General features: G+C 37.5%; 1 protein-coding gene across 2 annotated transcripts in view; it reads right to left on the minus strand.

Annotated features, from left to right (window-relative positions):
* Positions 1-276: 276 nt before the first annotated feature.
* The window catches only part of LOC141770014 (phosphatidylinositol 3-kinase regulatory subunit alpha-like), a 38,657-nt gene continuing 28,242 nt past the window's right edge, over positions 277-10,691 (minus strand). For both annotated transcript variants that reach the window (XM_074639596.1, XM_074639597.1), the window contains 2 exons: positions 5,502-5,672; positions 277-4,347 (listed from right to left, as the gene is read on the minus strand). In XM_074639596.1, the coding sequence (XP_074495697.1) occupies positions 4,158-4,347; positions 5,502-5,672 (361 nt within the window). In that variant the 3' untranslated portion in view covers positions 277-4,157. The remainder of the gene's footprint in view (positions 4,348-5,501; positions 5,673-10,691) is intronic.

Here is a 10,691-nt window from a genome sequence, read left to right on the forward strand (position 1 = left end):
AAATTAAATGACTCATCAAATAAATAAATTAAATAATAAAAAAAAGAAATGTAGAAATAAAAGACTTAATTACCAAATAAATGTGCTGGTTAATTTAAAAATAAATAAATATGCATAGTATTTATTTATTTGACAAATTACTTATTTTTGTTTTAATATCCAATTTATTTTTTTCTGTTTACATTCACTTTTGTTTCTTATTTTTTTCCCTATTTATTTATTTATTTATGTATTTATTTATTTTTTTCTTGAATGACAAAAATGACAAAAAAACTATTTCAAGATCCTGGTGTTTTTTTATTGTCCTCAATTCTGACATCAACAGCATGAGAGAGAAGCAAAGAGAAGGAATAAAAAAAATGAAAAATAAAAATAAAGACGAACGATTTCTGATACAGAAAATACTGTTTATGTATTTTACAGAATTAGGATGATTTTATAATTAAGAGAAAACCAGCGGCGTGCAGAGGAAACAGGTTTCAGGTCGTGACGGCTCGGACTTCCAACATGGTTCTGAAAATATAATTAAATAATTTAAGTTTTTAGATGTGAGGGTTAAAATATCTGGAACAAAAAGGTACAAACAGATCTATCAGGGAAAAACTGAAACAAATTATATTTGGAGAAACAAAATTTCTCTTGATATTAAAACTACAGTTAATAATGTTCAGGTGGAGAAATAATGGAAATATATAGAAATAATCATAAAAAATAAATATTTATGGGCCTCAGATGCCTCAGATCATTAAAGCAAAATCGAGTATCAGATTTAGTAAATTTAAACAAAATACTGCCTGAAATTAATAATACGATGATGCTACGGTCAAAACTAGAAACCGATTCTATGGAGAATATTATAGCTTGAGATGTTTGTTTTTACTCATAATGTACTTTATCATTTTCAACCAGATCCTCAGTTTGTAAAACAATCTGCCGGATTCTCCCAAATTAAATCCAGTTTTTTTTTTTTTTGTAACAACCATGAAATTATTTTTAAACCTTCACGACACGACCCCGGTTTGTTTCTTACAAGCACATCATTCTTAATATTTGAGACTTTTGCACTAATTATCATTTAAAACTGAGAATTAAACCACAAACTGAAGAAAAACGTAAAACAGTCCTTAAAGCTCCTCGTGGAGTTCCTCAGGGCTCAATATGAGGCCCATTTGGTTTCAGTTTCTAGATGAATTACATCTTATTAATAAAATAAAAATATTTCATTGCAGCACACCTTTGGATAAACGTCACCAAACTCTGTCTGTTGTTATTGTTTTGATTGAGAGAAAATTACACATTGTGCATTTTATCTGTTATTTAATCCACAGAAAACTTGTGTGATAATTGATTAATTGTTTATGTCAATAATTATCAATAAATATCAACCGTTCTCTTGTTGCAGCTCCTTTAGTGAGACGATTTAATTTAATTTAATTTAATTAAATGATTGTAAACTGAGAATCAGAGCTGAAAACAAACTGTGAAGCTTTTCTTCATCTTTATGTGATAGTAAACTCAATATCTTTTGACTTCAACACAACAAGCAGTTTGATGTCATCATCATCAAGTTTTATGGTAATTAATCGTTTGGGTTGTTGGACTGTTGTTTGGTTCAGTGGTTCTCAAAGTGCGGTTCGTGGACCCTCAGGGGTCCGTGTTATTCTGTCAGGGGGTCCGCCAAATAATTTGCCATAAATTATAAAATTGTGCTGCGTCATTAAAAAGTGCATAAAGAAGCATATTGTGTCCATGACTCCCACCCACGTTAGAAACTCTGATTTATTAGGACTATGTCAGTCGTGCTACTGTTCATTTAATTATTAATATTTATAATTAATATTTTAAATATTTTTTTTAATCTAATTTAATTTAATTTAATTTAATTTAATTAAAACATGTGTAATGTAGGCTATAAATGCTGCCATGTTGAGTCCAAAAGCAATTTAAATAAAATCTCCTTATTTTTAAAAGGTAAATAAATGACTAACATTAATAATATCTAAAATTTCGCCGCTGTGGACTAATTTATTATTACTTATTACTAATTTAAATTGAAATATGTTTCTGTTAAATCTATCAGAACTACTTTATTGATCCCCGGGGGCGGGGGGTGGGTTAAATCAATCAAATCAGGACATTTGTAAACTAAGTGACTGACAGATTAATTAATTAATTAATAATGTCAATATTTAGCTGCAGCTGTAATTTCATATTTTAATGACGCGCTGAGAGTCTTGTGGTTTTAATTTGATGTCATTTTGACAGAAGTTGAGGCTCGTTTCTCTTCAACGTGATCGTCGGTGCTCAAAATCTCAAATATAAAAATGTGGATAATAACACACACACACACACACACACACACACACACACACACACACACACACACACACACACACACACACACACACACACACACACACACACACACACACACACACACACACACACACACACACACACACACACACACACACACAGCAGACACACAGCAGACCGATCAAATATTAATTACAGTGAAGAAAAGAAGGAAATATCGGCTGATGAAACGTTTCATCGTCAGATTTGGTCTGATTTAAACTAGACGGAGTCGAGGTGTTCCTCGCTGTGGAGAAGCCGACCGGTTTATTAATCTGAGCTCTTTAACCGTTAATTATTATTATTATTATTACTACTGTCTCGATGTCAGAAGGAATGAAAAACCAGGACGTTTTGTGGAATAAGTCAAATAAGAGCTTGAAAGTTTCAGGACGTTTCCAAACGAAAATGAAATGTTTTGATTTCCAGAACCGATCCAGGTTGTGGAAAACGTTGTAATAATACTGGCGGCTCCTTCAGATCCTCGCAGAGTCTCGTCTCCTGTACCTGGTTGAAAGGAAGCCGGGTGTCCAAGTGCACAAAAAAGGGAAAAATTAAATCCGTAAAGATGAAAATCCTGATCCAGATGTTTCATCATTTCGTCCTTGAAACCGGAGCCGATTAAATCCTTTGAGTAGATCCAGGAAGACGCCGTTCTCCTCGTTCCTGAACTCACAGTTTAGATCCAGCAGAGTGAATGTTTGTGCTGACGGACGTTTATTGAAATGAAAGAACTGAAGAATCCGTCCCATCGGCAAAATGATACCAAACTCTGAGGCGGCAAAACAGAACTGACCTGAAGGAACTGGACCTGAAAACACTGATGGGGATAACCTGGGAGGCTGGAGGGGAGGTGGTGGTGTTGGGAGGGTTGGTGGTGGGGTTAGGGGTGGTATTGGGGGGGGGGGGGGGGGGGGGGGTTCGGGTCTTTGGATGATTCAGGTTTCTGGTGTATTTTTCTCCTGACGTATAAAAACGTGGCTCCGTTGATTCGCCGTCGTTATAAACCTCGTTCAGAGTCGCTCACAGTGTTCATACAAGAGAAGCCTCTCTGGACTGTTCGCCCTCTTGTCTTTGACATCATCATCATCATCATCATCATCATCATCATCATCAGTCCATAGCTGTGGTTCTGCTCAGTTGAAGCGGTCTGGATCAGTGTCATGATTAAAGGATGAGTAGTCCAGTCCATCTGACCTCTGACCTCCCGCAGACTAAACGAGGAGACGTCTGGCGGTCCGGTACCTCGTTCCTCCTCAGACAGAAAGCATTAAAAGGTGATCACATGGGTTTCTGACACGTAACGGTCCCGTTAGCTTGTTGTAACAAAATAAAGCGTCTCAGTTTATTAAAGTGTTGACATCAAACCGTACGCAGCACAACTCATCTAACTGTTGTTTAAATCTGGACCTTTTCATCCATGTGTTGTAGTTTTGTTTGTAGACGGTGAATTAAAGAGTTGGAGCGGTGTAAAAATGTTCCAGCCGGTTGGATATTAATCCGAACACCAGACCGGACCGGAGGTTCCCCTGTGATCCCGACCTCCAGCGTCGTCTCCGTCTGTGATGAGTCAAATGAATTGATCTTCAGCTCCAGGTCAGCTGATAACTGAACCATATTTAAACTGAAGTCCTGAAGTTAAAGCTCCACGTGACGACGTTCACATTAAAATATTAGTGTAACGAAGCCTTTATCTTGCAGCACCAGGGCGGTTTACTGTCGTTAGACGGGTCAGGTGGTCGTGTTCTGGTGCTGCAGCTGGTCCACGGCGGCAGTATGGATGGGGGGGGGGACCGGGCGGGTCACCGTCTCTGCTGGCTGTAGACGGGGAAGGCCAGCGTGACGTTGAGCGAGTCGTTGTGTTGGACCAGCGAGGTGTGCTGGTAGTGCAGCACCAGCTCCTTCAGAGAGCCGTACAGGTTGTAGGGCTCGGCGAAACCAAAACCGGTGCTCGTCTTGTTGATGACGCAGTGTTTCACCTCGCCCTCCACCCTGAAGAGACACGCAGAGAGAGACAGAGAGATTAACACAAACGTCCACCCTGAAGAGACACGCAGAGAGAGACAGAGATTAACACTAACGTCCACCCTGAAGAGACACACAGAGAGAGACAGAGAGATTAACACAAACGTCCACCCTGAAGAGACACACAGAGAGAGAGAGAGAGAGAGAGAGAGAGATTAACACTAACGTCCACCCTGAAGAGACACGCAGAGAGAGAGAGAGATTAACACTAACGTCCACCCTGAAGAGACACACAGAGAGAGACAGAGAGATTAACACTAACGTCCACCCTGAAGAGACACACAGAGAGAGACAGAGATTAACACTAACGTCCACCCTGAAGAGACACACAGAGAGAGAGACAGAGAGATTAACACTAACGTCCACCCTGAAGAGACACGCAGAGAGAGAGAGAGAGAGATTAACACTAACGTCCACCTAAAGAGACACACAGAGAGAGACAGAGATTAACACTAACGTCCACCCTGAAGAGACACACAGAGAGAGACAGAGATTAACACTAACGTCCACCCTGAAGAGACACACAGAGAGAGACAGAGATTAACACTAACGTCCACCTAAAGAGACACACAGAGAGAGACAGAGATTAACACTAACGTCCACCCTGAAGAGACACACAGAGAGAGACAGAGATTAACACTAACGTCCACCCTGAAGAGACACACAGAGAGAGACAGAGATTAACACTAACGTCCACCCTGAAGAGACACACAGAGAGAGACAGAGAGAGATTAACACTAACGTCCACCCTGAAGAGACACACAGAGAGAGATTAACACTAACGTCCACCCTGAAGAGACACACAGAGAGAGAGAGAGAGAGATTAACACTAACGTCCACCCTGAAGAGACAGAACAGATTCCTCACATAGAAACAGAACTCATGTGAGATTACGTGATAAAGTCACATGAACAACCTTCAAAACAAAAACAAACAAATGCCAAATGCAAAGTTAAAGGACAGGTAAAGAGGTGAATAAAGAGGTAAAGAGGTGAATAAAGAGGTAAAGAGGTGAATGAACAGGTGAGTAAAGAGGTAAAGAGGTGAATGAACAGGTGAATAAAGAGGTAAAGAGGTGAATGAACAGGTGAATAAAGAGGTATATAAGAGGTGAGTCTTACACGACGGAGCAGGCGTAGCAGCCCGGCTTGCTGCTGTCTCGGACCAGGAAGGTCCCGTCCCTCTTCCCGCGGAGCAGAGACTCCGCCTGGAGGCGGTTGATGTTTCCGAGACGCCACAGACGCTCGTCGTGGTGAGGAAGGTCCTCCTCATCCTCCACCATGCTGTACTCACTAAGGGGGGGGGGACAGAGGACATGTTAGACACGCTAGGGAAGTGATGATGGTAACACATTAGCATCAAAAAGAAAAGACAACTTTCTGCATTTCAGTGTCTCGCTCAAGGACACTTTGACATTTGGACAACCTTGTGATTTGAGGACAATCATCTCTCCAGCCTGAGACACAGACACCCCGGTTATTATTTATACAGTTCTCTATAGTGAGGTGGTATATAGTGTATAGCATAGTGAGGTGGTATATAGTGTATAGCATAGTGAGGTGGTATATAGTGTATAGCATAGTGAGGTGGTATATAGTGTATAGCATAGTGAGGTGGTATATAGTGTATAGTATAGTGAGGTGGTATATAGTGTATAGCATAGTGAGGTGGTATATAGTGTATAGCATAGTGAGGTGGTATATAGTGTATAGTATAGTGAGGTGGTATATAGTGTATAGTATAGTGAGGTGGTATATAGTGTATAGTATAGTGAGGTGGTATATAGTGTATAGCATAGTGAGGTGGTATATAGTGTATAGCATAGTGAGGTGGTATATAGTGTATAGCATAGTGAGGTGGTATATAGTGTATAGCATAGTGAGGTGGTATATAGTGTATAGTATAGTGAGGTGGTATATAGTGTATAGTATAGTGAGGTGGTATATAGTGTATAGTATAGCGAGGTGGTATATAGTGTATAGCATAGTGAGGTGGTATATAGTGTATAGTATAGTGAGGTGGTATATAGTGTATAGCATAGTGAGGTGGTATATAGTGTATAGCATAGTGAGGTGGTATATAGTGTATAGTATAGTGAGGTGGTATATAGTGTATAGCATAGTGAGGTGGTATATAGTGTATAGCATAGTGAGGTGGTATATAGTGTATAGTATAGTGAGGTGGTATATAGTGTATAGTATAGTGAGGTGGTATATAGTGTATAGCATAGTGAGGTGGTATATAGTGTATAGTATAGTGAGGTGGTATATAGTGTATAGCATAATGAGGTGGTATATAGTGTATAGTATAGTGAGGTGGTATATAGTGTATAGTATAGTGAGGTGGTATATAGTGTATAGTATAGTGAGGTGGTATATAGTGTATAGTATAGTGAGGTGGTATATAGTGTATAGTATAGTGAGGTGGTATATAGTGTATAGTATAGTGAGGTGGTATATAGTGTATAGCATAGTGAGGTGGTATATAGTGTATAGTATAATGAGGTGGTATATAGTGTATAGTATAGTGAGGTGGTATATAGTGTATAGTATAATGAGGTGGTATATAGTGTATAGTATAGTGAGGTGGTATATAGTGTATAGTATAGTGAGGTGGTATAGAGTGTATAGTATAGTGAGGTGGTATATAGTGTATAGCATAGTGAGGTGGTATATAGTGTATAGTATAGTGAGGTGGTATATAGTGTATAGTATAGTGAGGTGGTATATAGTGTATAGTATAGTGAGGTGGTATATAGTGTATAGCATAGTGAGGTGGTATATAGTGTATAGTATAATGAGGTGGTATATAGTGTATAGTATAGTGAGGTGGTATAGAGTGTATAGCATAGTGAGGTGGTATATAGTGTATAGTATAATGAGGTGGTATATAGTGTATAGTATAGTGAGGTGGTATATAGTGTATAGCATAGTGAGGTGGTATATAGTGTATAGCATAGTGAGGTGGTATATAGTGTATAGTATAGTGAGGTGGTATATAGTGTATAGTATAGTGAGGTGGTATATAGTGTATAGTATAGTGAGGTGGTATATAGTGTATAGCATAGTGAGGTGGTATATAGTGTATAGCATAGTGAGGTGGTATATAGTGTATAGTATAGTGAGGTGGTATATAGTGTATAGTATAGTGAGGTGGTATATAGTGTATAGCATAGTGAGGTGGTATATAGTGTATAGCATAGTGAGGTGGTATATAGTGTATAGCATAGTGAGGTGGTATATAGTGTATAGCATAGTGAGGTGGTATATAGTGTATAGTATAGTGAGGTGGTATATAGTGTATAGTATAGTGAGGTGGTATATAGTGTATAGTATAGCGAGGTGGTATATAGTGTATAGCATAGTGAGGTGGTATATAGTGTATAGTATAGTGAGGTGGTATATAGTGTATAGCATAGTGAGGTGGTATATAGTGTATAGCATAGTGAGGTGGTATATAGTGTATAGTATAGTGAGGTGGTATATAGTGTATAGCATAGTGAGGTGGTATATAGTGTATAGCATAGTGAGGTGGTATATAGTGTATAGTATAGTGAGGTGGTATATAGTGTATAGTATAGTGAGGTGGTATATAGTGTATAGCATAGTGAGGTGGTATATAGTGTATAGTATAGTGAGGTGGTATATAGTGTATAGCATAATGAGGTGGTATATAGTGTATAGTATAGTGAGGTGGTATATAGTGTATAGTATAGTGAGGTGGTATATAGTGTATAGTATAGTGAGGTGGTATATAGTGTATAGTATAGTGAGGTGGTATATAGTGTATAGTATAGTGAGGTGGTATATAGTGTATAGTATAGTGAGGTGGTATATAGTGTATAGCATAGTGAGGTGGTATATAGTGTATAGTATAATGAGGTGGTATATAGTGTATAGTATAGTGAGGTGGTATATAGTGTATAGTATAATGAGGTGGTATATAGTGTATAGTATAGTGAGGTGGTATATAGTGTATAGTATAGTGAGGTGGTATAGAGTGTATAGTATAGTGAGGTGGTATATAGTGTATAGCATAGTGAGGTGGTATATAGTGTATAGTATAGTGAGGTGGTATATAGTGTATAGTATAGTGAGGTGGTATATAGTGTATAGTATAGTGAGGTGGTATATAGTGTATAGCATAGTGAGGTGGTATATAGTGTATAGTATAATGAGGTGGTATATAGTGTATAGTATAGTGAGGTGGTATAGAGTGTATAGCATAGTGAGGTGGTATATAGTGTATAGTATAATGAGGTGGTATATAGTGTATAGTATAGTGAGGTGGTATATAGTGTATAGCATAGTGAGGTGGTATATAGTGTATAGTATAGTGAGGTGGTATATAGTGTGTAGTATAGTGAGGTGGTATATAGTGTATAGTATAGTGAGGTGGTATATAGTGTATAGTATAATGAGGTGGTATATAGTGTATAGCATAGTGAGGTGGTATATAGTGTATAGTATAGTGAGGTGGTATATAGTGTATAGCATAGTGAGGTGGTATATAGTGTATAGCATAGTGAGGTGGTATATAGTGTATAGTATAATGAGGTGGTATATAGTGTATAGTATAGTGAGGTGGTATATAGTGTATAGTATAATGAGGTGGTATATAGTGTATAGTATAGTGAGGTGGTATATAGTGTATAGTATAGTGAGGTGGTATAGAGTGTATAGTATATGAGGTGGTATATAGTGTATAGCATAGTGAGGTGGTATATAGTGTATAGTATAGTGAGGTGGTATATAGTGTATAGTATAGTGAGGTGGTATATAGTGTATAGCATAGTGAGGTGGTATATAGTGTATAGTATAGTGAGGTGGTATATAGTGTATAGTATAATGAGGTGGTATATAGTGTATAGTATAGTGAGGTGGTATATAGTGTATAGTATAGTGAGGTGGTATAGAGTGTATAGTATAATGAGGTGGTATATAGTGTATAGCATAGTGAGGTGGTGTATAGTATAGTGAGGTGGTATATAGTGTATAGCATAGTGAGGTGGTATATAGTGTATAGTATAGTGAGGTGGTATATAGTGTATAGTATAGTGAGGTGGTATATAGTGTATAGCATAGTGAGGTGGTATATAGTGTATAGTATAGTGAGGTGGTATATAGTGTATAGCATAGTGAGGTGGTATATAGTGTATAGTATAGTGAGGTGGTATATAGTGTATAGTATAGTGAGGTGGTATATAGTGTATAGTATAATGAGGTGGTATATAGTGTATAGTATAGTGAGGTGGTATATAGTGTATAGCATAGTGAGGTGGTATATAGTGTATAGTATAGTGAGGTGGTATATAGTGTATAGTATAGTGAGGTGGTATATAGTGTATAGTATAGTGAGGTGGTATATAGTGTATAGCATAGTGAGGTGGTATATAGTGTATAGTATAGTGAGGTGGTATATAGTGTATAGTATAGTGAGGTGGTATATAGTGTATAGCATAGTGAGGTGGTATATAGTGTATAGTATAGTGAGGTGGTATATAGTGTATAGTATAGTGAGGTGGTATATAGTGTATAGTATAGTGAGGTGGTATATAGTGTATAGTATAGTGAGGTGGTATATAGTGTATAGTATAGTGAGGTGGTATATAGTGTATAGTATAGTGAGGTGGTATATAGTGTATAGTATAGTGAGGTGTATATAGTGTATAGTATAGTGAGGTGGTATATAGTGTATAGTATAGTGAGGTGGTATATAGTGTATAGTATAGTGAGGTGGTATATAGTGTATAGTATAGTGAGGTGGTATATAGTGTATAGTATAGTGAGGTGGTATATAGTGTATAGTATAGTGAGGTGGTATATAGTGTATAGTATAATGAGGTGGTATATAGTGTATAGTATAGTGAGGTGGTATATAGTGTATAGTATAGTGAGGTGGTATATAGTGTATAGTATAGTGAGGTGGTATATAGTGTATAGCATAGTGAGGTGGTATATAGTGTATAGCATAGTGAGGTGGTATATAGTGTATAGTATAGTGAGGTGGTATATAGTGTATAGTATAGTGAGGTGGTATATAGTGTATAGTATAGTGAGGTGGTATATAGTGTATAGTATAGTGAGGTGGTATATAGTGTATAGTATAATGAGGTGGTATATAGTGTATAGCATAGTGAGGTGGTATATAGTGTATAGCATAGTGTGGTGGTATATAGTGTATAGTATAGTGAGGTGGTATATAGTGTATAGTATAGTGAGGTGGTATATAGTGTATAGTATAATGAGGTGGTATATAGTGTTTAGTATAGTGAGGTGGTATTTAGTGTATAGTATAGTGAGGTGGGTATA

The sequence above is a fragment of the Sebastes fasciatus genome, chromosome 6, assembly GCF_043250625.1.
Source record: "Sebastes fasciatus isolate fSebFas1 chromosome 6, fSebFas1.pri, whole genome shotgun sequence".
Lineage (NCBI taxonomy): Eukaryota > Metazoa > Chordata > Actinopteri > Perciformes > Sebastidae > Sebastes > Sebastes fasciatus.